Consider the following 8,729-nt stretch of genomic DNA (forward strand, 5'->3'; position numbering starts at 1 on the left):
TTTACCCTAACTGCCTAGCCAATTCCTACCTCCTATTCTTATCACACGATCCTCTGAAGAGGAATAGGGAATTGGGACTCAGACCGCTCCGGCTTCTTCCATGCTGAACAGGGATGCAGGGTGAGGCAGTTGGAGTACCCCTTCAGTGGGTCTATCTAAAAGACTCCCAAATTGTATAACTCTTATCTCTAGGGGGAAAAGAAAGTCCTTGAATTGTGAATAGGAGATGTGAAGGAGAAGTAAAGGCAAGGGTAATTAGCATTACAAGTTCTAGACAAGGAACTAGAAAAAAGGCAGAATAGGGAAATTTGCAAATGTTCATATGAGAATCCATTGGCATTTCTTGACAAGAGCTTCCAAAAGCATCCCTCTATTGGGTTCCTCCTAGTTTTTCTTTTGTCTTCCAAGGCTGGACTCAAGATTGATGGATTCAAGATTTGCTTTCAGGTATTTTGATAGCTGTTGGAGTGGTTAGAATCAGCGTCAGTTCCCTCTCAAAGGCTTCTAGAAAGGAGGAGAAAACAAATTTATCCATCATTTTAGAACAATAGCTGGTTGTCTCCCTTAGCTACAGGTGGGCACTATAGTATTGGAGACCAAGATTTAAAGTCTTACATCTGAGCAGCAGTTTCTGGTTAGGAACAAAATCAACAATGAGAAATAATTGTCTAAATAACTTTTTATATAGACTTAAGCCTAATGTCTGGGATGTAGTTTAACAGTTTTTTAAAAGCGCATATACTTGGCGTTAAGAAGATGGCTCAGCAGTTAAGAACACTAGCTGCTTTTGCAGAGGACCCAGGTTTGAGTCATAACTTTATTATTATTATTATTTTTTTTGTCTTTTTGAGATATGGTCTCCCTGTAGCCCCAGCTGCCCTGGAACTCACTATGTAGACCAGGCTGGCCTTGAACTCACAGAGATCCACCTGCCTCTGCCTCCCAAGTGATAGGATTAAAGGCGTGTGCCACCACACCTGGCTTAAGTAACTTTTTATATAGACTTAAGCCTAATGCCTGGGAAGTGTAATCCCTTGAACTCTTAAAGAAATATACTGATGACTTTACTCTTTGGTTATACTTTCCTTTTGGGTATTTAAGACCATACAGTTGGCCCAAATAAATCAATTTATTTTTACACTTAAGGTCATTTGAGTATCTGTCCCTCAGGGGTCCCATGGGCTTGGGAGGAGCTCCTGGCTCCTTTAACCAGGTCCATCTATGTGAAGATAAGTCAGAGGTCCTGCTCAACCATGTCTGGCTTTACTGGAGGCATGAATGAGATGTTTCCTCTGAGTTGACCCTCCTCTTTATAGACTGGACACTGGTTTGAGTTGATCTTGTGGGGTGTCCATGTCCCCTGAACAAGAGGACAGGTGACTCACCACAGTTACAGGACATTTTGAGAGATGTTCCATAGTCCCCTGGAACTTAGTCGACCTTGGAGGGCAAGGGGCAAAAACTGTCCTTTAAGTCCCTCTGACCATATTAGCTGTTAAACATCCACCAGTCTAGTGCTTCTAATTATCATGTGATATGTAGATAAGGCTTGTGTAAAAAACCAAATATTCTCTGATAAACCTTGACTAGATATATATTTTGTTCCTTAAACTGGTTGACTATACTATGACTGTAAAAATTTTAAGATTATGTATATATTATTTTTGTCTCATCCTTTATATATAACAACCCTACACAGACCTTCAACACTTGCTTAGGCTTTCTCATTTTTTTTCTATTTTAGGAAATATCCTTTTAACACCTTTTGTATTCTCATTTTCTTTTTTTAAAAATAATTATGAGACAAAATAGCATTAACAAATTTTCCATCTGTTGTGAGAATTTCATGTAGAAAGGAGTTTAGTGTTTTTAATCACATACGTTGCTTTTGTCAGATGCCTTTTCTTCACTATTGAGATGGTCACAGAGTTTTTGTCCTTCTTTCTATTGATGTGATATGGCGCAGTGATTGATTTGTATATGCTGAGGTGTTAGTAGGTGGAGGTTTCTTTTTGGTTCTTGCTCTCAGAGGAATTTCAACCAAAAGACATAGACCCTTTAAGCAGAAGTATATTTAGCAAAGCATAGTATATGCTCCAAAGAAATCTTGGAGTGGGCTGTCTTGAGGGGATCAGGTAGCAGTGCTTAGGTCCTGTGTTGTGGATGCTTATGTTATATTTATGAAGTGGGGGCATATTCATGAGGATATGATAACCCTTTCCCCTTCCTAGATCATGGTGGATCAGATCTTTCTTTTAGGATAATTCTTCCCCTCTTCAAAAGCCCACAAAGATGAGGGTGGGGAGTCAAAACTACAATGTAAATGGTGTTATGCCAGGTCTTTTTAAAAAAATATTTTATTATTTTATGTATATGAGTGTATTGCCTGCAGGTAGGTCTGTGTGCCCATGTCATACAGTGCCCACGGAGGTCAGGAGAGGGCATCAGATCCCCTGGAAGTGGAGTTACTGACAGTTGTTAGCTGTCATGTGGGTGCTAGGAATTGAACCTGGGTCCTCTGCAAGAGCAGCAAGTGCTCTTAACCAATGGGCCATCTCTCTCGCCCCTATGCCAGGTCTTTTGAGAATACAAACCCTTTTCTCATACACATTGGGAATTGGTAAAATACCCAGGTATTGCAGTTTTTGATGTAGTGGTTAGAACATACCTGCAGCTTCAAGGATGTTTAACCACAAAGAGGCATTCTTACAATCAGGAGACACAGCTGCCAAGATGTAGCTGCAGTTTTCCTTGGTTACCTCACAAGTAACTCCTTGTCTAGCCAGGTTTCTTACCATTCTTTTTTCTTTTCCTTTCTTTCTTTTTAAAAATATGTTTTTTTTTTATTATTTTGTGTGTATAAGTGTTTTGCCTGCATACATGTAAGTACACTCATGTCATGCAGTGCCCGAGGAGGTCAGAAGAGGACATCAGATCCCCTGGAACTTGAATTATGAATGGTTGTTAACTACCATTTGGGTGCTGGGAACTGAATCCCAGTCCACTTCAAGAGCTGCCAGTGACTGAACCATCTCTCCAATAATCAAGAGATTATTTATTTATTTTTGTTTTATGAGTATTTTGCCTGCATGCATGTGTATCATGTTTGTGCAATGCCAGTGGAAGCCAAAAGAGGATGTTGGATCTTCTGGAACTGGAGTTAAGGATAGTTATTAGCAGCCATGTGGGTGCTAGGAACCAAACCCCAGGTCTTCTGCAAGAGCCACAAGTGTTCTTAACTGCTGAGCCATCTCTCCAGCTTTCCCCTGCTTCTTTTTTTTAAAAAAGACTGAGTTACACACTGCATCCTAGGCTGGCCTGGAATGCACTGTGTAGCCCAGGCTGACCTCAAACTTAGAGCAGTCCCCTTGCTTCCGCCTCTTGAGTGCTGGTGTTACATGTGAGGTATCATGCCTGGCCTGATGTCCTTGTATCTCTGGGATGAATGCCATTTGATTATCATGAATAATCTTTAGTGTGGTGTTCTAGTCAGTTTGCTGACATTTTGTTGAGGATTTTTGCTACTTTTATGAAGGATATTGGCCTGTACTTTTCTGTTTTTGTTATGTCCTTGGCTAGAAATCATCAAAAAATATTTAGAGCTGGGCATGGTGGTACACACCTTTAGTCCCAGGACTCAGGAGTTGGAGGCCGGCAGATCTCTGTGAGATTAAGATCAGCCTGGTTTACGAAGGGAGTCCAGCCAGCTGGGACTACAGGGAGACTCTGCATCAACATATATATTTAAAGTGAGTATCTAAATGTGATTATTGAAAATGAGTGCATATTTTAATTTTAATGCTTTTTTCATTACAGGCAGTTAAAAGAAGAAAATAACAATGGAAAAGAAAAATTAAGGATTATGGCTCTGAAAAATTCAGAAGTCATAACACAGTTAACTGAGTCTAGACAAAGTATCCTGAGGCTGGAGAGTGAGTTAGAGGACAAGGATAAAATACTGCGAGAAAATTTTTCTCTACTAAATGAAAACCGCGAATTGAAGGTCCACATTGCAACACAGAATGAACGACTGGATTTGTGTCAGCAGGAAATTGATAGTTCAAGGGTAGAACTGAGAGGTTTAGAAAAAATGATGTCCCAGTTGCCAGTAAGTATATATGAAACATAGTCACTTGATTCCACAATGTAACAGAGAAAATTACCACAGTTTATGAGGGCACATCCTTTGGTGTTTGCTGTTCCAGCTTGTTTTCTCGCCACTTGTTTGTACCTTCAGCTACCACTTCCTTTGCAGTCTGATACCTGTTCCCCACACTCACCTTTCTCCTCTTTCACCCGTTCTTAGTCTCTGAGATGCCATATGTAAAAACTGCACAGAATTTTTTTAAAGAGCTTTATGGAAGCATCATTTACCTATTAAAAATCTGTCCCTTTAAAGATTACTATTCAGTGTGTTTTAGTAAAGTTCTAGTTTTTCTAACAGTACCATAATCCAATTTTACATATTTCTTTTAAAAAATCTTTTATATATTAATTTTATTTTCTGTATATGAGTGCATTGCTTGCATGTAGGTAAGCGCACCCATGCTGTACAGTGCCCACGGAGGTCAGAAGAGGGCATTGGATCCCCTGGAACTGGAGTTACAGACGGTTGTTAGTTGCCATGTGGGTTCTGGAAATTGAACCTGGGTCCTCTGTAAGAGCAGCCAGTGCTTTCAACTACTGAGCCATCTCTCCAGCCCCAAATTTTACATATTTCTATCATCCCCAAAAGATGCCTGTGCCTCTTTACAATTGGTTCCCCTGCCCCTTGGGAAACCACTAATTGTTTCTTCTACAGATTTGTCTTTCTAGACATTTCACATTAGCACAGTCATTACATGATTTTTTTTTGCGTCTGATATTTTGCAAATTTTCATATTTTGAGGTCCATTCATTCATGTTGAAACATGTAGCATTTCATTTCTTTTGAGTTGAACAGTATTCCATTGTGTGCATATGACATATTTTATTTATTCACCAATTGATGGACATTTCCACCTTTAGGCTATTATAAATAGTGCTTCTATGAATATTGGCATAGAAATCTTTTTGTGCACATGTTTCAATTTCTCTTGGGTAGATACCTAAGAGTAAAATTTCTGGGTCATATGGTAAACTTACGCCAAACCATTTTCCAAAACTACTAGACATTTTATATTACCAGCAGTGCTTCTGGGTTCTCTGCATAGTTGTCGATTTTTGTTGTCTGTCTGTTTAGAGCCATCTTATTTGATGTGAAGTGTGTTGTTATATTATGGCTTTAATTTATATTTTTCTGGTGGCTAATGTTGAGCAATTTTACATGTACTTATTAGAATGGCATGTAACTTAAAATGTTCATACATGTCAGTGAGATTAGGAAGAAGTGAGTATTCCTGTGCCAGAAACTTGTTATTGACAAATATGAAGTGAAGGTTAAGAATGGGAAAATTACAGACACATATCATTGTTGGTTTCACTTATGACTGGATGATAAACTTCATGGCAAATCTTACCAGTTTTAAACTGTTGTCAACTATGGAATTATGAAACTGAACAGGAACTTAGAAATCATCTTATTTATATCATCATTTCATTAGTAAATAAATGTAGCCGCAAAGAAATACTTAGTCTAACTAGCAAGTAGCAGGATTTAAAGCAGGATGCTTGTTGGCTCCTAGCCTTTGCTATGTTGGCTTTTCTCAGATGGTATTTACCAAAACCTTTAATATGTTATTTGTTTCCTTTTGAGATGGAAGCACAATAATATTCAGATAACATTCATTTTAAATTCAAATTCTTATTTGTGCTCAGTGTCAAGAATGATTTAATGTGTGATTCTGAAGGTGGCTGTGATAATATGTTTGCTTCTTTTAAAAAAAAAATTTTTGTGTATGCATGTATTGTCTGCATGTAAGTAAGTGCACCCTTGTCGTGCAATGCCCGCAGAGGTCAGAAGAGGCTGTGGGATCCCCTGGGACTGGAGTTACGGACAGTTGTTAGCTGCCATGTGGGTGCTGGGATTCAAACCCAGGTCTTCTGCAAGAACAACCAGTGTCCTTAATCAATGAGCCATCTCTCCAGCCCCCTGCTCCTTTTTTTCATAAGGTACTAAGAACAGTCTGGTTTGGAAATGGGAAATTTCTTCATTTCTAGAATGTATGATCTGGTTGTAATTTGAAGTTTTTAGGCACCAAGTGTTTTACTCCTTATACTATTTTTAAATTATTTAAAAAGTCATGTATGTCCTTCCTGTCTATATTTAAAATATTGTCACATATAAGCACAGCTAGAAAGACATTCCTTAGTACATTTTTGAAAACTGTGTGTATAGTACTGCAATTTCTTTTAATTAGATATTTTATGACATGTATCCATATTGATTTTAAACTAAGAATTGCTTAATTATAATTTCCTCACATTCTTAATATTTCATAATGTAATTTATAATTCTGTTATTGGTAAATACTATGTTGCTTTCATGAAATTTATAGAATTTTTCAAACTCAGAGTTCTGAGTAAGAAAACAGTTGCCATACCACATACATATTATATTTATAAATGTTTGTTTTTAAACTTTCAGTTAAAAAGAGAACTACTTGGTTTTAAATCATCTCTTTCCAAGCACCAGATGAACAGTTTGTCATCCAAGGAGGACAGTTTTATCGACTGCTGTGAGGCAAATAAATTGATGATTTCAGAATTGAGGTATGTTTTTCAGATTAATATTGATTGTATGAGTTAGAATGGATTAGTTACATCTTTTTTGTATTTGTTTTAAATTTGTTTTTCTAAATAAGAAATAAAGCATTACAGGATGGACAGCATCCTTTCATCCTTTTGATAGTCCCTTCATGCCCACCTCCCATATCCATCATTATGAATTAGAATGTATATTTGTCTATCCATATTATATGTTTACACCCCCACATACAAAAATAAGTGTACCATATGTTTATGTTTTTGTAGTTTTTCTTTTAACACTCAGCATCGTTAAGAAAATTCCATCTATCCAGGCTAGAGAGATGGCTCAGTGATTAAGAATGTGTGCTGTTCTTGCAGAGGACCTGCGTTCCGTTCCCAGCACCCATGTTGGGCAGCTCACAGCCACCTATAACCCCAGCTTCAGGAGATCCAATGCCTCTGGCTTCCACCAGCACCTACACTTATATGTGCATACACATAATTAAAAATAAAATAAATCTTTAAAAAAATCCTCCATATTGAGATACAATAATTGATCAAAGAATAAGTTTGCATCATTACTTTAATAGCTGTAGGAGTCTTTCCTAGAATTGTGTCACAATTTATACCTTTAACTGACAGTTACATAGTTTCTGGTTTTTATTCTAGTATATATATATGTGAGAGTTTCTTTAATATAGATTCCTAGACCAGAAATTTCTAGATTGTAGAGTGTTTGCATTTTCTTTTTTTTTAAAAAAAATTTTTTTGGCAGGACGTGGTGGCACACGCCTTTAGTCCTAGCACTTGGGAGTCAAAGGCAGGCAGATCTCTGTGAGTTCAAGGCTAGCCTGGTCTACATAGCAAGTTCAGGGCTAGCTGGGGCTGCAAGAAGACCCTATCTCAAAAAAATTAAAAATAAAATTATTTTTATTTTTGTGCGTATGAGTGTATTGCCTTCTTGTATGTAAGTGCATTGTATGTGTCATGCAGTGCCCACAAAGGTCAAAACAGGGCATTAGATTCCCCTGGAACTGGAGTTACAGACAGTTGTTAGCTGCTATGTGAGTACTGGGAATTGAACCCAGGTCCTCTGCAGGAGCAGCCAGTACTCTTAACCACTGAACCGTCTTTCCAGCTTCCAGGTATTTGTATTTTCAATTTTGCTAGTTTCTATTACGTTTGGAAAGTGACTGAACCTGTTTGCAATCTGGTTTATAAAAATTTCCACAAAAATTGATGATGAGACTAGAGAGATGGCTCAGTGATTAAGAGTGTGTGCTGCTCTTACAGAGGATGTGGGTTGGATTTCCAGCACCCACTAGAGTGCTTCGGCCATCATCAGATGTCCCAAACCGAGCTTTGTTTATAGCCAGGCATGGTGGTACATGCCTTTAATCCCAGCACTTGGGAGGCAGAGGAAGGCAGATCTCTGTGAGATCAAGGCGAGTGTGGACAAAATTGAGAGTTCCAGGCCAGCCAAGACTACATAGTGAGAGGAAAAAAATTCCTGCTGTCAGAATTTTAAAATTTTTACCCATTTTATTACTTTTATTAATTGTGGATGTGATGTGTGTAAGTATGGGTGCATGTGTATGGGTGGCTGATAGATGTATTTGTGAGTGTGGGCACATGTGCCACAACACTCAGATGGAAATCAGAGGACAATTTTAGGGAGTCAGTTTTCTCCTTTTACTGTGGTATCCAGGGATCAAACTTAGGTAATCAGACTTGCAAGGTAAACAAACACTTGCAAGGTAATTTGTCTGCCCAGTTTTTACCAGCTTTAAAAAATATATATTTAGGGCTGGAGAGATGGCTCAGGGGTTAAGAACACTGGTTGTTCTTGCAGAAGACCCAGGTTCACATCCCAGCACCCACATGGCAGCTAACAACTATCCTAACTCCAGTTCCAGGGGATCCGACAGCCTTTTCTGTCCTCCTCAGGCATTGCATGACACTGGTGCACTTACCTACATACAGGCAATACATGTATACACATAAAATAAAAATAATAAATAAAATTTTAAAAAAAAGAAACAAAATCCAGCTTTTTATTGTCT

The 8,729-nt window shown here is 38.2% G+C and overlaps 1 protein-coding gene across 2 annotated transcripts in view; it reads left to right on the forward strand.

Annotated features, from left to right (window-relative positions):
• Ccdc18 (coiled-coil domain containing 18) overlaps nucleotides 1-8,729 on the forward strand; it is a 101,173-nt gene that overhangs the window by 23,667 nt on the left and 68,777 nt on the right. For both annotated transcript variants that reach the window (XM_008826850.3, XM_029560501.1), the window contains exons 10-11: nucleotides 3,817-4,108; nucleotides 6,566-6,690. In XM_008826850.3, the coding sequence (XP_008825072.1) occupies nucleotides 3,817-4,108; nucleotides 6,566-6,690 (417 nt within the window). The remainder of the gene's footprint in view (nucleotides 1-3,816; nucleotides 4,109-6,565; nucleotides 6,691-8,729) is intronic.

This window comes from Nannospalax galili, unplaced genomic scaffold (genome assembly GCF_000622305.1).
Source record: "Nannospalax galili isolate Female #2095 unplaced genomic scaffold, S.galili_v1.0 scaffold451, whole genome shotgun sequence".
NCBI classification, from domain to species: Eukaryota; Metazoa; Chordata; class Mammalia; order Rodentia; family Spalacidae; genus Nannospalax; species Nannospalax galili.